Source organism: Chelmon rostratus, chromosome 12 (assembly GCF_017976325.1).
Source record: "Chelmon rostratus isolate fCheRos1 chromosome 12, fCheRos1.pri, whole genome shotgun sequence".
Taxonomy (NCBI): domain Eukaryota; kingdom Metazoa; phylum Chordata; class Actinopteri; order Chaetodontiformes; family Chaetodontidae; genus Chelmon; species Chelmon rostratus.
Window position 1 is genome coordinate 23,099,229 of NC_055669.1, and position 26,512 is coordinate 23,125,740.

At 43.3% G+C, this 26,512-nt stretch overlaps 1 protein-coding gene across 3 annotated transcripts in view; it reads right to left on the reverse strand.

Annotated features, from left to right (window-relative positions):
* Positions 1-708: 708 nt before the first annotated feature.
* The window catches only part of LOC121614764 (enhancer of polycomb homolog 1-like), a 30,300-nt gene continuing 4,496 nt past the window's right edge, over positions 709-26,512 (reverse strand). Inside the window, exons 1-14 of one of the 3 annotated variants that reach the window (XM_041948819.1) lie at positions 25,852-26,242; positions 15,584-15,743; positions 12,326-12,471; positions 11,861-12,067; positions 10,501-10,649; positions 10,090-10,237; positions 9,740-9,904; positions 9,175-9,264; positions 8,574-8,722; positions 7,822-8,258; positions 5,511-5,632; positions 5,259-5,391; positions 3,960-4,335; positions 709-2,368 (exon numbers count right to left, since the gene is read on the reverse strand). In XM_041948819.1, the coding sequence (XP_041804753.1) occupies positions 2,296-2,368; positions 3,960-4,335; positions 5,259-5,391; positions 5,511-5,632; positions 7,822-8,258; positions 8,574-8,722; positions 9,175-9,264; positions 9,740-9,904; positions 10,090-10,237; positions 10,501-10,649; positions 11,861-12,067; positions 12,326-12,471; positions 15,584-15,743; positions 25,852-26,004 (2,508 nt within the window). In that variant the 5' untranslated portion in view covers positions 26,005-26,242 and the 3' untranslated portion in view covers positions 709-2,295. Of the gene's footprint in view, positions 2,369-3,959; positions 4,336-5,258; positions 5,395-5,510; positions 5,633-7,821; positions 8,259-8,573; positions 8,723-9,174; positions 9,265-9,739; positions 9,905-10,089; positions 10,238-10,500; positions 10,650-11,860; positions 12,068-12,325; positions 12,472-15,583; positions 15,744-25,851; positions 26,243-26,512 lie in introns of those variants that run through there. The other 2 variants (XM_041948818.1, XM_041948820.1) reach the window with 2 other exon arrangements.

The window sequence follows — 26,512 nt, forward strand, 5'->3', positions numbered from 1 at the left end:
CCTACAGCTCCCTCCTCACAGGTACAGACACAGCAGAAGTCTTTCTCATCCTTGGTCCAAATATTAAATGTCTATATTTTAGAAAAAGCTGCATATTAATTTATGAAACTATTGATGCAAAAGAAAAACTTTATGGGAATATTTAAATCAGGCATCTCCAAGGAGCCCATGCATGAACTTTTCAAAAGCACCAGGTAGTAAAATGATCACCTGTTAGCTGCCTCGTTCAGCGATTTGACTGACGACTCTTCCACTACAGACGGTCGCGATCGAGGCGTGCGGCTGTCGAGACAGCAGGGTGCAGGGATTTGTAGAACACAGACTAAATTATTATTTACTGCTGCTTTCTCTCTCTTATGGGGAATATTCAGCCCATTAAATCTCATAAAGACTTTTAGAGTTAAACATGTGATTTCTTTCTTCAGTCAGCAACCTCCTCTAACATTTTCTAAGCAGGACTTTGAAACCACGCTGGTGTGCTGCCAAAGTGGCTGGCTGACTCTCACTCATGTCCTTACCTGACTGTAAACACACACAACACAACAAAAACCCCAATTAGATCGCAGCTTTGCAGGTGATTGGCTAAAAGCCAAAGGGACCGAAACGCATCACCACCGGCCGACGGGCCGCGTTTCCCACAAGACGAACACCAGCACAGAGCATTCAGGACAAAGACGACAAAGAACGAGACACGCTGGTCGAAACACGTAATGCCCTGGATTTTTATTTCATTTTGTGACAATTCAAGAGGATTCTTAGTCTTTCCCGTATATGCGTGTGTGTGTGTGTGTGTGTGTGTGTGTGTGTGTGGAGGAAGGGTCTACAAAAACAAAAAGGTTCATGAATCAACTGGGCCATTGGAATGGGCATTGGGATTGTGGTACAGACAAAGAAAAACTACAAGTAGCCTTGTTCAGTACCAAACTCTTCACAGAAGAGAGCTTTTTTTTTGTTTTTTTTTTAAGGTTTTTATTTTTTTCCCAAATGAAGGCACCCGATAACTTGTGGTTCATGGCCTCGCAGCCTTCTGGAGTTTTTAAAAGTAGAGAAAACTTTTTTTTTTTTCTTCAATTCATACATGTTTTCTTCCTTACTATGTCGAAGCTGGAATGATATTAAATGTCAGTTACTGCATTTTTTTTTAACTCCCTCAGTTTTTTTGTTTTTTTTTTTAAGATCAACAAGTAACAAAAGAATGAAGTCTTTCGTGAGGACAATTAAAATAAAAAAAGTGGGAGGTACAAAAATATTTATTTAAAAAAATGATGAGGTGGGGGATTATCTTTGAGAGAAAACAAAAAGTAAATGAGGCCATCTGGTGCAAACCAGAAGCCAAAATCATAGAAAAGCAGCATCAATCAATTAAAAAACAAATTATATAGTGCTTAGATAAGTCAGAAGCAGCAAAGTCTTCTGGGAAAGAGTCTTCATCCCCGTTTTGTTACTTGTCTCAGGAATAATATATGTATGGAAGAGCTTTGTGGAAACTGATTAACCCACTGACAAACTGATGCCTACCACAAACAAATTCACACCTGTCGTCTTCTACCGCCCTGCGCCTCGCTCTGTATGAATGCATGTTGCTGTGGACTCAACACGACTCATGGGAACATCACGGAAGACCGCCCGAAAACAGGCGAGCCCCCGGCCATGTTCACAACATCCAAAAAAGAAAAAAAAAAAAGTTTTTTTTTTTAATCTAGCTAAACACTGACTACAGCACGGGGAACCTGTGAGGGGTACAGTGTATAAAAAAAGAAAGCAGATTATGAAAAAGAAAAAAAAACCTTTGTAAACACGGCACAATAAATAGATCAAACAGCAGGTTCCCACCATGCATGTGATGACACACATTTTTCTGTGGTACAACTTTCACACCTCATACTCGCACCAGTTGCAGTTTGTCGTTTTCTCTTTTTAATTTTGATTTTTTTTTTTATATCTTGAGTGCAAAACATCACAAATGAACAATTCTGTATTCAAGTAATGTTATATACAAGAACAGGGGGGTGGGGAGGGGGGTATTACAAATATGCAGTACTGTACATATAATTGCCATATTAAGAATTTACAGACGATCTCTTATTAACAGTAACAAATAGGGAAAAGGGGGGGAGAGAAAAAAAATTGTACGAGACGAGCATTGCAATTAAGTCCCAAAACAGTTACCATGGAAACCCAGCCTCGCCGTGCTCATTCCGACACCACTCGCTTTCCCGACTAACAAACGATGCATAGCACCTAAAAAAAACAACAACAAAGGAGTGACGCTGCCCCCGTCCTGCGTACGGGAGGCTACGTAACCTCCATGGCCATTGTGTTCTCTGATAGACTGTTCAGTGCTGGCTTGTCTTGTTCGTGATTCTCCCTGCGGACAAAAGGAGACAAAGGACGGTAAGACACACAAAAACAGAGTAGTGTGCATTTAAAATGTTTCATAAAAAGGTAGTAACAGCCCTCTTCTACAGCAGGAATAATCAGAATCTAACTTCTAACTCGTGCGTTTCGGTCATAATCGGAACGGGCAACTGTCTTGACTTACTTACAATGAGTTTATTCAAACTCACTATGTTGTGATATGTGGGATTGGTCCATGCATTTTCCCCTGGCTGTGACCCAAAGGTACCTCCCACTTGCACTTAGCAGTGCTAAAATTTACTTCCAACAACTCGTCCCCAGAGCAGGCAGAGAACAATGGAAACAAAAGCAGAACCCACGACTTGCGTTACATTTCCTTCAGCTCCTGCAGTGGAAAAGGGCTTTAATTGTCACTTGCTACGACAAATATGGCCGAGGCAAGAAAATTATAATGGTCGTGTAAATTCAGTCTCGATAGCTGCATTTAGCTGAAGCCCTTTTCTCCACCACTCAATGATATCACGGAAGACTAAACTGGCCAATTTCAAAAGAAATTTCTTTCCATATAAAAACACAGTAGGTGCAAGCTCATCATATAATCAAAGGATTAAAATGTGTCCTTTAAACAGCCTTTTCGATTGCTGGAATATCTCCACACTGAAGGCTCTGAAGGCTAGCCACTCTACCAGCGCCATCTACAAGCACCTGCGCCTCGTCGTGAGGTCATATCTACGAGCTGCACGGAAACGAACGGAAGGCTTTTCTTCAGTTTACACTCAAGTCCAGCAGTTGTATATCTGGTAAAACTTGCCTTCGTACAAAAGCACAGCAGTGAGATAAATATAGTGCCAAGTGCTCGACATACTTCCTTTTGTGATACTGCGTTTGTTTTTTAAAGCCTGCCTGTGGAGGATGTGAACAAGATCTCTTGTTTGGCACACCTGTGAATGCTTCAGAGGGTCTGTCAATCAGACCGATTTCACCTGTAACAATAAACAAGCGTGTCTCATGTCAGCCATATTGTCAGAAACTCCACATTAGGGATCTCAACAGTTAACCACCTACAGTATGTCTGACTGGTCACACACTGCATGTTAATTCACACAGACATGTTGGGACAAAGTGTGATGGACGCCAGTCTGAGACCCTGTTGGTGTGCCCAATGATTGAGACCAATAATCAGCGTGGTAGAGGGCGAGGGATTCAAAGAGCCAATTCAGTACTTCAAGGCCAAACTCCTTCTGTCATTGACGAAAACTGTCACTAAATCCACTGAACAACAATTTGAGGAGAAGGTGAATGAGCTAAAAGTGAAGCTAGACAGGCCAGACCAGCTAGCTCGGACCACCGACTGCTGGACAGTTCTCACAAACTAAAGCTAGACCACAACTTCCTGTCACTGCATCAGTGCAAACTCAACATTAACCAGTCAGCTGGGTGTGAACTGAAACTGATCCTACTGCAGATACACTTCTAAAAACAGTGCTGACATGTCATCTTCCATACTTTCTAGCAGACTTATCATGGGCCCTGTTCTGCAGACTGGCTACCTGGTCTTCCACCTCTTAATGTCCTCCCACTGGTTCCATATATATTCTCACCTGGGCACTATGTCCAGCGGTGAGGCCGAGGCCGTAGTGACCTTGGGTTTCTGACAGTTGGCGGCGGCGGCTGCATGGGCGAGCTTTAAGGCGGATGTCGACATGGTGGCGCTCAGCGTCCGGGGGGCGTGGACACGCTTGCCGGTGGGAACACCCAGACGGAGGCTGTTATTGTTTCCCAGCAGGACCTGAGTGGTGGCTGTAGTGGTAGTGGTGTTGGCGGGGTGGGCGGTGCCATTGTTGTTACTGGTAGCGGAGGCGGAGCTGGTGGTGGTACACGGATGGAGCAAGCCGGGTGTCGGGGTAGTGGTGGGAGGAGCCGGGGCAGCGGGGGAAGGTGACGCTGTGCTTGAGAGGTGCAAGCCCTTGTAGACACCTGAGGGGTCAAGAGGCCAGGCGGTGGTGGGGGAGGGGACGAGGGGCGGGTGGTTGGTGACAGGGGTGGGAGTTGGGATTTGGAGATTGGAGGTTTTAATTAGAAACTGTTGCTTGATGAAAAATCCTGTTATAGTAAATTGTACTACTCAAGTACATCAAAAGAGGTTAAACTCTTAAAACCAGTCAAAAGTAGATGTGGGGGGGGGGGGGGGGGGGGGGTGCAGAGGTTTAAAAGCTGCCATGTCACAACAGCTCAATATGTCTCATCTTTAAGACTTTGACAATATAAAACGTCTACTGCGAGGCAGACGACGAGCTACGTTTAATTTCTTTTCACCAGAGTCACAAAAAAAAGTTCGTATTAGGACAAAACTTCTTTGTCATTATCTACGTGTGCAGCAGTTTTGTCTGGAAAGGACAGATCCTTGGTGCGCTGTTTTCATCTGCAGAAGGATCTCAAATGGAAATACCATTTTGTCACTTCTCTCAGTTATCTACCAAACCCTGCTGCCTGAAATGGCATCTGCTGTTGGGGGGTTTAGTGCTGCAGGTTTTGTACAGTCTGCTTTGTGCTGTTATCTGCTCTTTCAGTGCACTCCATGTTGAAGCACTTGGGTGAAGTGCACTCTAAATCTGAATTGCTTTTAGTTTTAACAACGTTGCGGTTGCATTATTTTTCAAAACAAATTATATTTTGGCTGATAAAAATGACCACAAGTTGGGATAAGCGTGGCATACCCTGACAGTAATGAAACATTCTCAATGTGGCTTGTGGTGTGAATAATCGAGACGGCCATCAGAGACAAAGAACACAGTTAATAATAAAATGACCACCTTATTGAATTACTCAAGCCATTGCAACTGCAACTTCACTTGTGGAGTTCAGAGGAGGGCCACGCTCATGGAGTGGGGTCGACATACCTGAGGGGGAGAGGACGCCATTGACTCCGCCTCCCAGGGCTAGCTCCTCCTTGGGTTTGAGAGCCAGCAGTTGGTCGGCGGTGACTAGGGCCGAGGCGGCGAACAGAGCGGTGGCCTGGTCCAACGTATTGGACTGCTGGGGGAGAAGAAAATTGTTGAAGTCACTAATGAGATGAAAGAAATGGAGGAAAAACGCAATCAGAGCACATTCAGTGTGCGTCTGACAACCTAAACGGACTGTGGGATACTGACGTGTGTGCTGTTTGCAGTGGCGGTGCTGTTGGCTTGCTGTTGCAGCTGGATCTGCTCCAGCTGCTGTTTCTGCATCAGGGCCAGCTGCTCCTGATGCTGCTGGTACTGTTCGGCTGTGACAGCTGAGAGAGACAAGAGGTTTGTTACAGACCTGGGAGTAGATTCATATCCATGTTTAAAATACTGCTTTAACACATGGTTTCTACTGATAATCAAATCCAAGAAGACACATGCAGACAAATTCATCGATATCACACGTTGCTCACTTGTAAATGAAGGAACAAGGAGATGGCACGGTTTACTCTGACATATCTGACACAATGAATGTGTTGGCATACGATTCTGAAGTACCGGACAACTTGTGGACTGAAACAATTCTTCTGCTAGAAACATGGCGGCCAAGCGATGAGGAGGTCACACTTTGTCCGGGTATGTGTGCACGAGGCATGAAAAGGTTGTGTGTGATTAGACGTGGCCCTTAAATGCGATGCAGCGGCCACACATGCTGCAGGATCTTGCAGTTCAGCTCCACGTGAAACCCGGCGAAGCTCAACTTCACAAACAGATCTCATCACTGATACATGAGGTTGTCTGAAGCCACGGTTTTCCTCTTTACCTTTTTCTCTTGAGGGTGTCCCATGACAACACAAATATGGTCATAAATATTTGTTACTCATTTCTTTTTGTTGAATGAAATTACATTTCTTTATGCACCCATGTTAGCCTTTTTCCATTCTCTGCCTTCTTTTTGCAGCAGAATCTTGCAGACTCTTGGCGGTACTATGTTTGTGTGCCTGTGTGTCTGTAATCCACACAGTAATGCAAAGGCACAACAACGCTTCAATCAACCCACATGCAGCCAATGCTGCTTTCACTGATGAGGCAGCCGTGAAAGGAGAACTATGAGCAGGGTCACAGACTTTACTGGTGAGGTTTGTTCTTCAGCTCAGCAGAACCTGAAAGCTTTGACTCTTACCATTAGACCAGAGGTGTTACTGTACATTAACTGACAAACGACAGATCATCAGAACTCATTCTACACTTGTATCATCAGGCCTGTAGTTTGCAAATGAGACTGAAGTGTGTTGGGTCTGGCCCTGCCCACCCAAAGTCATACTGGTAACATGCCACGCAGTTTATTTACACGCACTTTAGAAACCAGATTACTACTGTTGGCTTTCATGGTACAATCAAAATATTTTAGCTTTAATTCAAAAACCTCACAGTGGGTAGGGAAGAAATCTAATTACTGACCTGCATGTAAACACAATTGTTTGACAGTTGGCAGTCTCTCCAGCAAACACATTCTCATTTTTTTCAATTTCTCAGCCATAATCTGGTTTATCACAGACACCTGCTTTCTCGTGTGCATGTGTGTGTTCACCCGTGGTCTTATGTGCATGCCAGTTATTTATCCTGTAAATAATATGGTTATCAGTCTTTCACTAGCTTTCTATTGATTCCCACATTTCAAGGTATTACGTGGCCTTGTGCCTCAGTGCAATATTGATTTTCTTAATCCCCGAGAGCCCTTCAGTTCTCTCGTTCACAGGATCCAGGAGTCACTTGTCACTCATTTGTAAGTCACAGCTCATACTCTGGCACTGCCTCCATCTGGATCACCAGTCGTGCTTTTTTCCATCCAATCTGGTCCCGTCTCATTTAATCAAAATACTGCACCTTTAATTACAACCTCTCTGCAGCTGCTCTCTCTGCAGACTTGTCGCCTCTGAGAGTGTCTACAGGAGCGGCTCGTTTTGTTATGAAATCTCTTGTTCATTATGTCTGCTTTACTTTCGTTATGGTACTTAACAAGCAAATTGGTTTTCAAGAACACAATCAATAGGCAGTTCCTTTCCATGCAAATCAAAACGTACGCGACTCGTAGCAGCAACTGCCCGACTGAGTAATACTACCAGGAGCCTGTGGCATTTAGTTTGTATTCAACACCCCATGCCTCTGTGTCCACACACCCTAACAAATACTGTGCATCTCATGAATTTATTTATCAAACCCAGTCTTAATTGACACTGTGTGGACTGGGTGGGTGTGGGAGGTGACACAGTGTGAATGCCAAGCAACAGCTGTATCTGATGAAGAACAAAAAACTTTTACAATGCAGCTAGAGGACAGAGGGACACCGGTCTCGCCATTTAAAAACTCAGAACAAACAAGGAAACAATGATCGCCACAATCCAGGTAAGAAAAAAAGAAAAAAAAAAGTAGAGGTAAAAAGGAAGCTGAATAATCTCATGGATGACTTGGTCCCAATTATCTCAATTATCTATATAAAAGCAGCCAATCTACTTACCAGCAGTGGGTGCGGGTGCAGGTACAACCCTCGCCGGGCGTTGAGAGCCATAGGGCCGTCCTCCAGCTGTGGAGGCTGAGACTGGCCGCTTCAGGCCTCGACTCAACTTCCTGAAAAGCGGGTGGGCATTGTCCAGCTCATGTAGTGGTAGTGTCCGTGGTCTAAAGTGCCTCCATCGGCACGACTTTATATTCAACAGTATCTGACTGAGGTCCGTGGAAGAGGGACAGGAAGGAGAGGAGTTGAAGGAGGAGGAACTTCTGTCTGAGGTATTTGTTTCTGAGGTACTGGCAAACTTGTCGGTGGCCGGTGAGCGTGAAGAAGTTGGAGAAGGAGCAGGAGGAGGAGGAGAGGGAGGGAGAGGCAGGTTGAGCATTTCTGGATCCAGTCCGTGGAAAATGTCGTCATAGTCCGAGTATGCCCTATCCAGCAACACCCTGTGAGAGAAAGAGAGGGTCAGCTCTTTGACACTTTTATAATCAAATATTCTATTCAATTAAGCATGTAATTAGACATGAATACTTCTAGGTGTGGCTGTCAATAGCAAGAGAAAACAGGAAAAATTCAAGCAGTCCTTGCTTCCTTGTTGGCAAAGAAAAGATCTCCGCAGCTAATCTATTATCCACCACTGCCTGTGAGATTTAAAAATCACACATTAGCATGCTACATGTCCAAGCCATTAAAAAGGTGTGCACCTAACTAGTAATAGAACTGTAAAGTAATTAAATCTGACTCAGAGAAATTTCACTGACCTGCCGCCTCGTCCCACACGTCGTCGAGCCATACCAAGGCAGCGCCGTGGCACGGTGAGCGTGGTGAGGCTGTAGCGAAAGCGAGCTTCTGCTAAACCGTCCTCCCAGGGTCCGCACCATGGCCAGCTACCCACACGATCCTGATGAGCCTGGAAGCAAACAGGATGCTGAATGTCACCAATTGATTTATTGTCATCTGATCTTTGCAAACTGTGCCTCGATAACCCTCAGTCAACTGTGGAGTGTGAACTTACTTCCTTAAGATAAACGTAAAATCTGTAAAGTAAATACTCCGCTATAAAGACACACAAATTAGTCCCCCTGCTGAACACAAGACAACTCTTCTACATTATTTCAGCTATGCTATATAAATTTAAACACAGTGGACATGATCTAAAACCTTTCACAGCATGTCACAACACAACAACTCAACATGGATAATTGTTCCTGCTCCAGGAAATGTTTGCAAAGAGCATCTAAAAGTATCTACAAGCTCAGAGCAACCCTGCTGGGACATGGTGCCCTCTTAAAACACACCACCATGTGAAAGTAAAGCTCTAATATGCTTTTTACATTAAGTGTGGTTGATCACAGTACTTACAGCGTAGTACTGGCAGCCTGCCTTCCTGCGAAAGGCATAGGCACCATCTGGGTCGTTCTCCTCCTCTGCATCTGATGAGCCTGAGTGCAGCTGTGGACACAGAGGTCAGAGGTCAGTAAGGTCACTGGAAGAGCAGAATTTCTAAGACTGAAGCCGGAGGTTCTGGTTTTAATACATTTTTCACCTGCTCATCTCGTGTGATTTTTCAGTTGTGTTTGGATTTATCAGGAAAAGGGCAGAGTGCGGTGCCTCTAAAATCACTAGCACTGGAAATAGGGACAGAGCACAGACTCTGTTGCTGTGTCAAAGAATCTAATCAGAATAAAATTGCTGTTGCCAATTCAGTAAAACATCATTTCTGAATCATGTTTACTAGAAATGACGAAATGCAATCCACAAAAAACTGACTTGCAAGAATAAATGTTAGACAATTCACTTGAACACATCCAGCAAAAAACGTCTAAAGACGATTGACGTTTGCGAGACGAGCGGTCACGCTTGGTCTGCACAGTGCGTCTGGTTTTGCATGATTGAGTGGCCGTGTGTGCACGAGTTGTGCATGCACCTGGGAGAAGGGCTCGTCATCTGAGCTGGGGAAGTCGTATTGGTTGAGGTCCTTTGCATTGAAGACAACGGGACCCGGATGGTGAGGGGTGCCCGACGACAGAGGCAACACCTTCTGCTTCTTCTCATACTTCCTCTTCTGTCGGGGAACTTCTGTCTTCTCGGGCTAAAAAGGAGAAAGAGATAACTCGTGAGATTTTAAAGCACCTTAGAGGCACATCTTTAGGACTGCAGACAATTGGTAATCTTTAATCTTGCACATTTAATATGTAATCAGATGTTTAGAGACAAACTTTTCACACTTTACAAATTATCCAGTCCAATATCAGAAAGTTTAACAGTGAGCCTGACCTTGGACTTATAGTCCTTGAGGTCCATGTGGTCCTGGTGTCGGTACTGGTTGGTGAGGGGGACCAGGGGAATGATCTGCGGCCTCACCAGTGCACGCTCGGCCAACACCTCTGCCATCACCTCACCACCAAAGTCAGACATGACATTTCTGGAGAGAAAAGGGAAAAACGATGAACTAAAACTGCTCAGACTGAACAACACAACACTGGTGCAGCGGTTTGCTTTCCCCCGTCAAAACTAAATAAATGAAAAATCATTTGGAAACGGCGCTAAGCAGCATCGTACCTTACAAATGTGGGAAAAAAAGCAGATTTAATTGTCTTCTTTCAGCAGTCACAAGACTTTTTCCTTTTCATGTCACCCTGCCGTCTCACTGCTTTATCTTTTATTTCTACACTGATGCAGACTCACCTCTTCTCAAAGATCTCCAGTGTGAGATGCAGCAGCTCTCTCTTGCTCTTCTCCCTCCTCTTGATCATTTCCAGGATGGTGACGGCTCGGCTGAGATCCCTGCGTAGCTTCAGCATCTTCTCATAGGACGCTTCGTCATTCTTACGGTTCTGAGTGTTGAAGGTAGAAATAGGTGTGAGCAATGTTTAATGAGAACAAACACAAGCCACAATGATTACATGTAAACTTCAACTTCATTAGTGCTTTGAGCCTCACATTAAGATGATAAATGGAGGCAAATTAAAGTCACTTTCAAAAACAATACTGACAACTATATCTGCTACACAATTATCAGTAATTATAAAACACATCTCTGCAGTTGTAGAAACTGTGTTTAAACTTATTAACATTCATTATATGCATCAAACATGGAAACATCTGGCAGATTTTTGATGCATTACTACTTCGAACATTTCTGAAGTTGTTTGCTTTCATCAAACAGGTTATCAAGATCATAACGTTAACATCAGGGTAAATTCTTCAAATGGCCACTTGGTGGCATTTACATCCTTCACAAGAGGGCTGAGAGGAAACTACAATTTCAAGGTGCACTGTGCTCAGCAGTTTAGTATCACTAACTCAAGAAACTAATCCACTGGAGTATGTAATTAGTCTAATTCGTTTTAAAAGGGGGTGGATTCTTTGTTAGGCTACACTTTGGTGAGTTGGGAAGGTGCGTTTCTTACTTTTATTGTCCATCAAGGTATCAAACAGTCTTGAACTTTGTGTTTTTAGTTGTGTATGAATTGAAACATCTCTAATCAGGGACTTTAGCCTCTTTTGAAAAGCACCAAATGTAACATAAGTAATGACTGCACCTTCATCAATTAGCATTTCACAGAGGAGCTCAGCCTGTTGAGCAGACTAAATCTCTCACTTTGCCCTTAAGTTCATTCAGTCCAGACAGACACATCCTCAGTAAAAGCTGCACTGATTGACACAGAGCTATTGTATGCGCTGACACAAACTCTCTAATGAAGCAAGATGCTGTTGGTTGAATGAGATTTCAGTGTCTGACAGCATTCGTCTTTTGTCAGCCTGTCAGGGTCAGGTACTGACGGTCTATTCCATCTACATCACAGGTCAGACATGTACAGTGTTTACAATATGACAAACTGGATCTAGCTAATCCGGCCAAGCTTCTCAAAGATGACAAAGTGAAATGTAATGACTGTGAAAACTATTTACTGTAAGGAGGAAGCTTAGCTAACATGACAAACATTTCCTGGTACGAGGCACAAGAAAAGAGTTTCTTAGTCCCCCAGCCATAGTCACCCAACAACCAACAGAGGGACGGAACAAGTATGAACAGCCCACTGACCTTCCTGGTTTGCATCTTCTCGGTGCGCCGTCGAAAGGCCACATACGGGTCACTGGTGCTGGAGCCGTCCCGTTTCTCCTGCTTGACGGTGGGGATGAGAGAGTTGGCCTTGCTATTTTTCCTCTTGCGGCTCCAGTAGTCAAAGACCTCCTTGATGAGTTCATCGTCCTCCTTTAGCAGCAGTTTGGCCTCCGGAAGGCTCACCAGCTAAGAGATACAGACAGGAGTTACATTGAGAAATACGATGCATTTGCAGAGCGGCGAGGGTGATAAATCTGTTACGACAGGCTTTTCTGCTCAGACTGTCTTACCACAAAAGGTTTCAAATTTTTGCTACCAACTATTTAATTCAGGTACCACCATTTTTCAAAAGCTCATTGTGCTCTGGTCTATAAGGTATTTCACGGGCCTTTCTTTACAGCTGGCTGTGTTTTGGGTGCAGATGGAGACATAAACAGTGCCAACCTGCTGTCCACTGCCTTTCTCCAGCCGGTCAATCATCTCCTCGAACTGCAGGAAGCTGATCTCCATCTTCTTTTTCAGCTTATTGACAAATGCATCATCTTCCGAGTCCAGGTCGTAGTCGGGCTGCTCTGTGTCCAAGCTGAAAGCTGCAGGGATGTTGAGAAGAGGAAACAATTTAAATCAAGGATAGAGGAGTCAATTGGCTGAGAAAACAAACGAAATGAAGTACTGCAAGTTAAGTTGTGGATGAGGAGTCATGTGTCCGTGGATTTCTTGTTTTAAATCAAGTTCTTACTCTTTAGCCTTTTTGTTGCTCTTTAAAAAATTCCTAGTTTCCAAATGTTGTTAACGTCCTCTTTATCACTCTTCTGTTATTGCCATATTCAGATAAGCGTTTGTTGCAACTGCCCTCATGTTTTGATCTTAATTTAAGTTGACCATTGCAGGCTCACACAGGGGAGCAAATGGGGAGAATGCACATTTTTAACCACACAGATCCATTCAAAAAGATAAAATTAGGGGTATTAAAAAAAAAAAAAAACCTTCAGTGACAACCTTTAAGTGATCTGGTAAAGCTGATCCCTTTACTTACAGTAAACCTGATGACTGAAAATTAAAATTCAGCTTAAGTTTCTTTTGAAATCACTTGACGGCACTGCTGCGACACTAAATACTGACTTTCTGTGAACCTTAACTTTTAGTTATTGCTGGAGAAGCAGCTATGGACACCAAATCTAACTTTGATCCACTGAATTGCAGAAGGACAAGAAAGTATAATTTCTGTGTGCAAAAATCACAAATCACTTTCACCACTCTATGCCTCAAGTGATTTTTTACATTCAGTGTGAGTTTTTGTTTACTGCCAAATCACACAGCCGATGTACAATGAGTACACCCTCTACTCGGTAACACTGTGCCCACCACAGAGGCAAGGTTACCACCTACATAGCAGTGCATATTTAGAATTCATCATTTAATGACGATGATTTTAATTACAAGTTTTCAGCACGGATGCATAGCTGAGATCATATCGAGCCTGGCGTGTGAAAAGAAAACAGTCTTACATTACGAAATAAAACAAGTCGGAGCATAGAATTACAACATTCACTGCTAGACCGTTTACAGATACAGATCAAACTGTTCAACTACTGCACACAATTACAACATAGAGACAAAAATAAAAAGCAGAGTTGAGCCTGTCTGCAGAAACACAACCCTCACAAAAGGCAAACAGCTTCGATCAAAACATTTTAACAGTGGCTGCAGTGAGCGACAGCTGAGAGAAAGAAAATGTAAAAAGACATAAACTAATGCAAAGAAATGGTGGATGAAAGGAGGTTTTTCGTTCAGACCTACATCAACAAATCAAATTGTTGCAGTAGCAACTATGTGCGCCGAAGAGGTCACTCAGCAAACGGAGAACTGCAGCACCCAAAGTAAAAAAAAGAAAAAAGGTCTTTTCTGCAGAAGATACAATATTCATTAAACTACGTCGTACTGGTGGCCCTCAGCAACTGGAATAAGTGCTTTAAGAGTACAGCGGACCCAGCATCTGTTAGATCCTAAGGTTAGATGATTATCAGGCATAATTACTGCAGATTTGCCCTTCCGGACAAGTGAAAGCAGAAGGGCTGACTGGAGTAAAAACACAACAGAATATCTGGCTGTTTGGTACATTCTGTCACATCCAACCCAGTTAACAACCTGACCTCACACTTCATGAGACAATTTAATGGAGTCTGCATTTATGTATGTATGAAAGCTAAATAATGCACAGTATTTCTGCAGGTCAAAAGATACATCAGTATCATTTTAGCTGAAGCATAAAATGCGACTCTCTGCCCTTTTCTAATGGTCTACTGTGAGCATATTTCTGGCTCAAGAGAGAGAAAAATATAAAAGCTCTCCACTCACTTTCATTTAACTTTTCAACTCTTCTATTTTTCAAATTAACTCATTTTCTTTCTGGTTCTCAACAACTGTCTCAACACTCTTAGTGTGTCTTGTGTTTTAATCCAGCATTAACTCACAGCAAGAACCAAAATCAAATTTACCTGGCTTCCACCAGACATGCATAGCACCTGAACTTACAGTTAGAGAGCAACCAATGTAAAAGACCAAAGTATGTGCTGCTACATCTTTGAAATGATAACAGTCCAGATTTAATTAAAGCAAATCACTTCCATATTGAGCTGCCATCAAGGCAACTGGGTATGGCAGATGGGATATACGCTTATTGACGTGACTATCACAGCAAGCTCACCAGGGTAATTATATAAGACTTTGATGAGTTTTCCAATTTTAAGTCTCAATATTCTTGTGCAGTGCCTTGGATTCGTAGATTTTGATCGACTGTCACCTTGTAATTGTACAGCTGCATTACGTGCCTACTCGCAACTAGACAGCAGACAAATATTCATTCTATTTTTTAGACATTTTGGTTCGAACACTTGACTTTCCAGACCTGTAAATGATCGATACTGAATTCTTTGATGTTTAAGACTGTCTAGACCCCTGAGGAAACCCTGAAATCAGTCCAACAGCAATTTGACACGACCAAACATTTGTCATTTCAACTGATAACAGTGTCTCCGTTTAGGGTACAGCAAATTGCTTTCCTTTGAGAAACTATCATGGCAACCACTTGTGACATCAATGGTTACTGAACTAAGCAATCTACCAATCCCCTGTTCTTTGACATCATTCCTGAAGTAGGCAATCTCACAAACTCATTTACTTTGACAAATGTATGACAACTCAGTAAAAGCTCATAACACACATGCCTGATGTCATTAAATGGATGAATAGCTGTCAGAAATAACAGATCGTCTTCACTACCTATGGAGTCTTCGCTGAATGTGACATGTCCATAGGTATAACCTTTTATAAGCCTTTACACAACTAAGATGCTATATTCACTTTTAATGCCACATGGGTTAAAATGCCATTTCCAGGTCTCCTTTTCTTTCTGTGGGAAACTAACTTTTAGACTATAAAGCTGAGTATAATGTATTGAAATGGATGAATGATGTCTACAAATAAAGAAAGCGCAAAAAAAGCTACACTGACGTGAAATATTCTACTAATTGCCGCATAATTTTGATCAACAGCCCCCACGGGTCACTTAATGCATTGAAAAGAATTGAGGGAAACACTATTACAAGCTAATGAAAACAAGCGAGGTTCCTAATTTACTGCATCAAACTAATTTTCTCTGCTTTCTGCATCACATATTTGCCATTAGAGAAGCCCACTTACGCTGTATGTGAATTAGCTGCTTTGGCATCTTGTAGTCCCCAGGGTAGAGGGATTCATAGTAGGTGATGTTGCTCTCTGCCTCGGGGACCGGGATGACCATATTGTCCCGCTTCTCGCCATATACCTGCTGCGCCGAGATGGCCCGCTGGAGATGGTGTTCCTACAAAGACACAGATAGAGGTGAGACACACGAAGGATGGATGTGCTCTCACTAGAAATTACATCAAAACTGCAGGGTTGAATATTACAGACATCACTTTTTAGCTTTTCGGGTCAAGGAAACGCGCTTTCCAAATATAGTTATCATTATCACTTAAACTGAGGAAGTATTCTTCTTATCACTGCGATCGTGTGCAGGTAGCACACTGTATTTAAAAAGCTGGTTGCCACACAGACAATAAAATAAAAACAATTTTAATTGATATGAAAGTGATAGAGAGTTTATAGCCGATGTAAGATGTTAGTCTTCCTGAGCTCAGTCAGATACACTTGCGCCAAATAAATGGCCACTCATAGGAAAAGAATCGATTCATCTCCGGTCTTTGCAAGCCCAGAATCCACCTGGCCAAGCTTCAAGTTATGCATCTGTGGACAAGTCAGTTGTTTTGGACCAATCAGCATCCTGTGAGGAATGACTGGCAGCTATTGGTGTGGTTCGGGTCTGACTGTGACGGCAGCGAGAGAAGCGACTATTCGCTTGAAAGCAGCAGGTTAGCAGTGATGCTATGACAACTGTTATATCAGAACGTGAGAGTATTTTTTTCATTGAAAGAAGAGCAAAGATTAGAACTGAAGGTATTTCCAACTTCTCCCAAATGCCTTCCACAGGAGCTTTACTACAGCGTCATATGGCTCGCTGAGTTGATTGGTTGAAGTCAGCTAGTGACAAGACGGTGAAAGACAGACGGGTCGTCTAGTCACCCGCCAAGTTGATCATTAGTTCTAGTATGGAGGGGCTGTGCTTTAGACCTGCACAGATTTGAGCGGATGTCACTCGTCAGCTACAAGCCACACAGCTGTGAATGAGCAGGTCTTTTTAAAGCATGAATGAAACAGCTTAGGCCAATCAGTGACTGAATGCATGACTGAACTAATGCTAAGCTCCATGTTTCCATGTGCAGTGGCAATTTCAACAAGTTAAAACTGACTGATTTCTCTAAAAGTCTACAAAAAAGTTTTAACTTTTGCAGGTGCAAAAAAAAAGTAAACACCAACCTGAATAACATCTAATTTTACTGTGACAATATCCACAATAGGAAAGTCATAAAATACTGGACAGCTTTGGCCCTTTAAAGAGCAAGAGCAACATCTTCAAACAGGGCTGCAACTAAACTCAACAATCCAAGAAACGGTTCAAATCAGGTCATAATGTAAGGCCAGTCTGTGAAGCAATCGTCACAAAACAAAACATTGCCCAACTGAAACATAATATCACGCCTGGCAAACCGTAACTTCGTCATTTTAGGCCTGGGGGAGGAAACTCGCAATCATCCAGTTACACAATGGGTAACATTTGGCATCCAGACAATATGACAATTTATAAAAACATCCTGTTCAGAAGCAAACAAGACGGCCAGATTAAACAGAACTGTATTACATTTCATGCTAAATCTAAACTGCCAGAGAGAGTTCTGAATATTGACTCTTTCACTTTTATGTTTGAAATACATATATATATATATACACACCTATAATTTTTATGGTTGTACGTGATTGCCTGTTGGGCCTAGAATCCTATGTTGAAGGTGGGTGGAGACGAATCTGAGCCTGCCATCCAATTACTATGATCTCCACAGCACAAATACAAAGGAAAACTTGATACTGTTTTTGTCTCCAACACCCAGTCAGTTCGCCTTATCTACCCGCCACAAGTGTGATGCAAGCCTGCCGCTGCCAAGCTTGCTGAGGGGTAATGTGCCTGAAGGAAGGCAGACAGGCTGGATGGCTGAATAACTGGTTTGCTGGCGGGCTGCTTGTCTGAAATGCCCCAGTCAGTCGTAGTAGTAGAGCCTAAGGCCCAGAGCTGGGCACTGATCCACTGGCAGCCAGTCTGTCAACAAGGCAGCGTGCTGCCGGCCTCGTACGGCGGCTCTCTAGAGAGAATGTGTGTGCTTATTGTTTTCCCTGCGGCTGTCAGAGACACAAGGGTAGTGTGGGGGTAGGGGGCCTAGGGAAGGTAGAGTGAGTCACCGACTATGTTTTTGAGTACAATAATATTCCACTATTATTCAGAATTTTGCACGTCATGTAGACAGCATATTCTGATGGGATTTTCTTGAATTAGGCCTGATTCTAAATGGAGGGTTTTCCGATCATCACATGTGGGATATGATGAGCGTTCTCTGGACACGTACACAGTGCCATTCAGACTATGCCTCACACTTGGGATCGTTTGCAACACATGGCCTCTTGCCCGTTTACGGTCAGCTCTGTGTGTTGTCTATCCAGTAGTTTTCAAGGCTGGGGTAGAGACGAACACACTGAAGAAAGGCCCACATCTCTGGTCAGAGGGAGAAACATGCCTACATTGTCAAAGTCTTGGATATCAACAGGTTTCTGGATATGTGCAAACACAGCAATGCCAAACTTTTCAAGAAAGGGGTAGAACACATGAAAGAGGGAGGCTGTTTTTGTATATTGGCTGCATGTAAACGGGAAGATTAGTGGAAGATTCCTTTTCCTTAGCAAACAACTTAGTGGGAATATCGTCATTTTTAAAATAAGGGAAAAAGGTGAAACATTTTGTACATGAAAATAAATCAAGGAGACAAAAAGAAAGTAAGTATGTTTGTGCACTTAAAAGAAGAAGTGGCAGTGTGAGCACGACTGATCTATTACGGTTGCAGGGAAAGCAACTGACTTTGGCCACTGCAAGTCAGCCATGGCACAGTCACTGTTGCGTCATGCATGTACAAACTTTGAGGGAAAGATACGCTAGATTTGCAATAATGTAACATATCCTCCGACACCAAAAAATCAAAAAGCAACACCTTGTTTTTGCTCACATCTTTCTTAAGCTAAGATAAATGATCTAATTTGTTGGAAATTTGTATTAGTGAGCACTTCTCCTTTACCACGATAATCCATCCACCTGACAGGTGTGGCATATCAAGATGCTGATTAAACAGAATGATTATTGCACAGGCGGGCCGGCCTTGGGCTGGTCACAGTAAAAGGCCATGCTAAAATGTTTTCAGTTTTATGACACAATACGCCATGAATGTTAATGCCACTACCATAAGCCATTTCCAGTGTCATTTCTGAGAATTTGTCTGTCAAACAGAGGCTAAAAGGAAATCTTTGATGACACCTGGCACTTTTGGAGCAGCATTCTCTTAACAGGTGAATCCCAGTTTTCACTGTACCTGTTCTGTACTGTATGGCACTATATGTATGCCGTCATATGGTCCGCTTATGTCAACATTGTGAACAGAGTGCCTCATGGCAGCAGTGGGGTTATGGGATGGACAGGCATACAGACCATGAACACGTGCATGTAACTGACGGCAATTTGAATGCACAGCGATACCATAACTGGATTCTCACTGTCATGTCATTCCTCCACTGCCATCAACTCATGTTGCAGCATGATAATGAAAACAGCCCCATATTGCACTGATATCTGCACAGGTAAGTAAATGCTGCACTGCTTGTTAGCTAGCCAGTGCAGCTAACCTGTATCTGCTCTCAGTGCTTCACCACATCCTTCACTGGCGCATCCTCTTTGCCAAAGCAGGGATGGATAACCTGGTACCCAGGTAGAGAGTGCTTCTGACAGCAAACGGTACAGACTGACAGGTGATAAGAGATTTGAGAGAAAATAAGCCTTGAGTACACAGAAGAAGCCCTAAAAACTGGTGAAAAATGTGAGCAAACAAGTGTTGACTTCACATCTCTGTTGAGTGTATAATAAACAATTCTGCAAGACTAAGTCACTGCCTCTTATTCACAGGTTATGTGACCATTTCTACAAGCGATGTCTGTATCTCATCTTATATGCAAGCATCAGTCCAACACACATGCACGGTCAGCCCCAGTGTGGCCAGCTTTTCAAATGACTTGTATAACTGCTGTTGGCAGTGTTTCAATTAGGTTGAGGGTCCATTTGTGGTGGTCACAGGGATGCACCAAGCGTTGTAAGTCAACTGTAAGAATAGACTAAAATTCTCATGTAGGGTTGGAAAAAATTGATAAAATCTTTCACTGTGTAATCGCTCTTCTGACATATGATATAGAACATTTTGTAAAATTTCCATTAACAAGCCAGCTATATACAGATAAAATACCAAATGGGAGTGTTAACTGGATTAGCAAAAAGTCCCTGCATGTATAAGGTGTCATATCACATTGATGTCAAACATCCTGAGACATAATCGGAACTCAGACACCTTGGTAAAACGGTATGACTAAAATGTCAGAGGACTGACAAATTTCAGTTGGCTTACAGTACATAGACATTAATCATATGAACCTTCCCGACTCGCAAGCAAACAACTGCACAGCCGTGCATATTTTCCCTCCAATCAATCTCTAGTTTCCATGCAGGTGTTGGAAAGAGGGAAACACTTAGATGAGTCACCCCAGTTAACTACAAAATGGTTTTAATCTTTCCATACAACGCTGTACAGGAAGGTTTTGTTGTTCGTGTGGTTCAGTGTACACTGCAAAACGTTCAGTTGCAGATGGATTACTCAGATTTTTGCACATTTAGTGCATTTACAATAGGTTGCTTATGCAATTCAAATTTGTAACTCAGAACCTACAGAACAGCACTGCAGTGGCGCTATGTCCTGAGTCCAGTCTCAACATTATCATTTACATGCACATTCTGCAGAACTGTTTGGGGTCTGGTCATGCTTCGACCGAGCATTTTACATTTTTGCTAGTTTCGTAGGTCATTTCTACATGTTAGTGCTTCAAGTCATCTGGAGTTTGCATGAATATAAACTTCCCCTGGCACCACATGATGGCCAGAAGAAAAGTCTGACTGCTGATTAGAATGGGAACACAAGGACAGCAAACTGTTCTCACTGGGTATAATCAGGCAAGTGCGTGACTTCTTACAAAGACCTCTGGAAAAACTGAAGTTGATTACTGGTGAACATGCATCAATTTGAGCCTTTGTTATGTCAGAAATTGGCAAGCTTTTAAATGCATCAAGGTTTTTAACCAGAGGGTCCTTGACACTTTCACTGAGACCTTGCAGCATTGTACTGCATTGAGTGCAGGGTTTACTATTCTATACAGTCAATAGTCATGTATTATTTCTTGCAATCTACTGCAATGAGGCGAGGAAAAACAGCTTTTACATCTACTAGCCAAGACTGAAAAACATGAACACATCAAATTATTTTAGCCATCTTTGTGCCAGAAACATTATGTGTTAACTTTCGATTACATGTCGAATGATCAAGGTAATGCTCTCATTACACGAAACAACGTGGCTGTACGCACATACAACATAATTTTACTACATTTTCAAATGATTGTCCATAGTTTGGGAAAAGCTTCATTTTCAAAGGTTCTAATCAGCATGTTTCTGCCGAGAGTAAACTTTATAAAGTGTGACCTTCAGCATACCATCACAGTATTTGTAATCATCTGTTACAGTTTCAGTCGACTGTATTAAATCTATTTTACCGGCACCCAGAGCACTACGTTCATCAACACCATTTGGACTTCTGGGTCTAACGATTTTCTGCAGTCTGTTGCACCCAAGGCTAGTGATTATATTTTACATTTACAAGCACCATGTGCTCTGGCGATCTGTTCTGAGGATGCAGCTACTCCCTCAGCTGAGGAACTTTGTCTCACCACTTCCCGAAGGCGTCCGCATACACAACTCAGACCTCTTACACATTTAACCTATTCGTAGCATCTGCTGTGACCGCAGGGTTTTCCACAGGGATATTAAGGAGCCAGCCAGTGGGAAAAAGCTGCCAGACATTCCTGCCAGAGAAAAATTCTCAACATAAGAGTCACAATTTAAGACTCTGACACATTTTAACTCCACTATTTCATCATATACACTACTTTTGATTATTGCATATTTTAGAGACAAATATTTTTAGACTTTGTCTACCTGAATGTAAACATTTAGTCAATGGCTATAAAGGAAAATTAGTCAATGACAGGATAACCAAAAATGTAAACCATGAAGAAAAAGTGGTGTGGAAAAACAAACTTGAACATGCCTCTGCATATTACAAGACAATCCATAATATTTAGAACATCAACACAAAAGCATTCTAGGACATTTTAAAGTGCAAACTTACAGTATGAGGCTGAGGCACAGCCTACATATTCCTCGTATGACACAGACCTGTTGTCTGACAACACTGCCTGTTTTTGTGTGTTTGCACTGCATCTTAGGGTGTAAATAAAGATCAATGATTAATTCATTAAAGCCATGCACATCTGTGTGGTGTATACTGAAAATGCAACACTTTCAGAGGACTTTATAATGTAGTCAAGTTGCTGCTGCCCGTGTTTTCTGAGGCAGCTCATCTAATGAGGATGCCCCCGTCTGTGCGATCAATGCAACCCTTTGTGCGTTTTGTCATTAAATACTTCGCTCGTATTTGTCAAACACCGAAGACGAGCTCCACTCAGCAGGACAGAACCTCTCAGCTGAGCGTATGCACACAAATATTAATACAGAGCATGTGGGGGTGGGACCGGTACAGATTGGAACGTTTCTCATCATGCACGCATTGTTTTGAAGTGGAGGCTAGCAGTTGTAAAATGTACAAGCATTGCGAATCTCAACTTATCAATCAAAACTATGTTATCAGAATCAAAAATATACCAAATAGCCAGCTGGAGTTAAATGAGCAGACAGTGCTTGCAGAACGCTCTATGACTCCCTCTGTGCATGTATTCTTGGATTGCCTTCATGCTCCTGATTCCCACCATAGCATTCCCCCAGCGAACGTCTACACCCCCCGCATTAACTTCCTCTGGCTTCAACACAATGAGGGAAGAACTCATAAAAATCAAATGACCTTGAGCAAAAATACATCAGCGGCCAAACCTAATAAAGCAACGTGTTTGTTTACTTTCCCGGCCGTGGCTATTTGCTGGAGAATAAATAGACTTAGATTGAGGTGAACAGTCAGAATACAGAGCATTAGCCGGTGCCCTCACATAGACACAATCTTTCCCTCGGTCTCGCTTTCTCACACATACGCGAGTCCAGAAATAGCCTTCTAAAATGACCACATCGATCACTGTCAAGTCTGCTGAGGCAGCCAGAGCCTCCTCCACCTACGCCAGTCTCGCCTCTGACAGCTACTGTCCCAGACACTGTAAATGCCACTTAACATGACGGACAGCCGCAGGGGACGGTCAGGCAGGGCTGTCGAGGGATGCATACAGTACAAAGCACTTTAATGCACTGCATGGGAGAGGATGGTTTTTCACACCCAGCATAAGTGGGCTGGGAAATTAACAGCAGACTGCGGGTTTGGTTGTGGCTTGATTCTAACTCTGCCCAGCAGTTTGTAAAACAAGTGACCTATGAGTTGAGAAACTTTCCATTCCTCAAATTAATGTGTCTGGTACAATAGGACAGAGGTAAAATAAGTTTTTTGTAAATCGAGGGTAGGTCTACTATTGCATAATAATGCAGTGAAGCCCATTAATCACAGAAAATGCAGTCTTCCATCCATGGGATAATGACTGGAAAATTCCTAAATTCACAAGTCATTCTCAGATTGCTCTGGCTGAGGCTTTCCTAACTGGCAATCTTGCTGTAGAGTTGGATTCAAGAACCTGCCTGGAGGCTGGTGTTAATTTCCCACGCTGCCCACGTACACGTCAATACAAAATTTGTCAACAGTGAAAGGAAAAGGGGGGAAAACAGCTGACAAAGACAACTTTCAATTTCACAGCATGTAGGCCGCAGCCTTTGGACAGGTGACAGCAAGGTCACACTCTGGCCTGCCAGAGTGTGTGTATTAGTGTCTGCGTGAGCGTGTGTGTGTGTCCAAGAACTGTGTCTGGCAAAGAAGCAAACACAACAGATGCCTGCGGGTTCCCACCAGGGCCACAGACACTGACCTCACTTTCACCCAAATGTAAACACAAGACCAAGTGTCTGGCCCAAAACAAACAAGCCGCACGTGCTGAGGGAGTTTCGCTCTGCAGGCAAACCGTGCGACACAGACACAGACACACACACCGCCTGTAAATTACAAGACCGCATGCTGGACTGAGCGACGGTGTTTGAAAAAAGTCCAGCAGCAACAAAGAAAGCAAGTGTGTCGTCTCGTTCGAACATCGATGGCTAATTGTGGCATACAGAAAAACCTACAAGCTGCTCTGTGGTCTAAGTTCAACAGCCCACCGTTAAAAGCCCTCTATTAGCAGAGAGTCAGAAGTACAGGGACACCACACATTCACCCTGCAGACCACTGGACACTGAGTGAGTAGTCGGCGCGGTTGAGGTGGTGGCGAGCTCAGTGGGTCAACAAAGAGTGCAGAAATCAGGGATGCAACCCCCGTGGAGGCCCATACAACTAAGATTACAGTTATAAAGAGCATGAGCAACAGTACAATTACTCAAAGCATATTTCCATCCAGCACCTGATGCAAACATTCATAAGAGACCAAACACTGAGTGGTTGGCATGCAGCAGGCCTTGGCCTACCTCTTATAATAATATGACTGTTACATAACCGAGCACTCCAGCTGAGCGGAGCACAGACTTTGAAGTGCCAGCGACCCCCCCCCCCCCCCCCCCCCCCCCTTCTCCTCCTGCTGCTGCTGCTGCCCTGATCTCTTCCTGAGCACCACGTGCCGCTGGTCTGCCAGCCTGCTGTGCCATCTGACACACTGAACCCCTGACACCGAGCCTCCGCAGGAGCAGGGAGACAGGCTGCAGCACAATTTCATTGAATAATAACAGTATCCAGCACGGACGCCTGTAGTAATGTTCACCATTTACTTTCCCTTATATTCAGACATCAGTCAAGACTGCGGGGTCGGCTACAAAACACTGATATCTTGCTGGTTGGCCTCAGAATAAGTAGTCCATTACAGGACATGAAGAACAGAAGCACAAACAATAAAATTCCCCTGGAGTGCATTTGGATTTTAGACAACCCCCCTATACCCCACAAATAACCAACCCAACCAAGCGCCGGTTGCAATCTACCTGCCTCAGTTTGTCCACCTCACCTGAAAAATCACTTTCTCTTGCTAACATATTGCCAAATCTTTTGGGGTTCCACTAAAGGTTAGGCACTTATCTGCCAAAATAACTGGCAGACCTCTTCACATTTTTTTATTACAAAATTTACAAGTGCTCCAGAATTTGGTTCATAGATGGGGTTTAATGTTCTCGCCTGGAAAATCAAATGTCAACACTGGGAAACCAGAGATTATTATAACAGTGACGACAGCGTGACTGAAAATCCACCCTGTCCCTTGACTGAGGTTAACATGTGAGGAGGATAGCAACATAAAACTGGGAGATTAAACAATATACCTCTCTGACAGCTGCACAGCAGGACTAACGCATGCACTTTCTGTTCAAACAATGCTTAAGGCATTGCAATAAACCAATGACAACAGCTGCATTATATACACATATACAGTGGAGTACACCACCACAGGCATCATACAAATAAACGTGAAGAGCTGAATCATGTGCAGACAAGATCTTGACTTGATAAGAGTGCTAATAGCCAACTGTACATAACTGTGAGAAACTGCACTAAGGGGGCGAAATTATGTTCGCGCCCAAAGTGATGTGAGCAAAAACACACACAAAAATATACAGCATATCCTGTTCAAGACGACCGACAACGAGTTTTTTTCTCAATGAATGGCAGCAGTGTTGACATTTCTGTCTGGAAGTAGCACAGATGGTACATATAATCTGAAATCACTAGCTCCCCCTTGCCCTGGTCCTTTGCAATTACGCCAACACAAGGCCCCATCCTGACAGACAAGACAAAATGTCGGAATTGCTGAAGTCACATGACTCCTTTGTACTCAGAAAATCACCTCACGCATAAATAAGGCGGCCAAACCGGACAATTTTATCCTATAACGACATAATGTACCCCCGCTTTACCAAAACATTCGCTCACGTCCCATGTAGATTCCATTTGCAACAGAAATCCGTCGTGTTTCTCCTGAGAAAATTGGCGGCCATTTTGTGAAAGCTTGCGCAGAAAAAAAGAGGGACGCCTGTGATCATTTTAAAATAAAAAAATAAACCAAAGCATATAGTTTCACATTTCCGAATGGTAAAACCATACCGATTCCTCTTCTTTCTCCATCCCCGTAGGCATCTGCGGCACGGCCCGGTTAATGGATGCATATTCGTGTAGGTCGGGTAAATCCTCACAACGGAAGACGGGTAGTGGCTTGGAAGCGTCCAGCGCCCGCGCCCGAAACGACAATTTACTCATTTTTCACAATTCGAGATGCAATATAAATCTATCGGATCTCCTAATATTCACAACGGTACCGAGTGGAGCTTTCATGGATGTTTCTGTGCGGTTATTCTCTACTCTAACGTTCGAAGGGTTGTAGCTTGTATTTAGGGCGTCGCCAACGGAGCCGGGGGAAGGCCCGGATCTTGGTCGCTCTCTCTCGGACTGTTTTTTTCCGACGCTCCGCTCCCTATCGTTGGTTCAGTGCGCCATGGACAACATGGCGGACATTTAAAACTCTTTTGCTCTGTTTCGCTCGGAGCGGTCCAACCCCCAGTTCGCGGACCGACCATTCCCACACGATCCCGAGCGCTTGCGCGTTGCGGGGTGGGGGGAAGGGGGCATTTCTTGCAAACTAACTCCTCTCCACACATACACATAAATTATTGAAATAAACATTAAGCATGGCCGAAATGTATAATGCGAGAAATAAAATAAATAATTAAATAATGAATTATATATTCACGTAGCATCTAAATAAAAT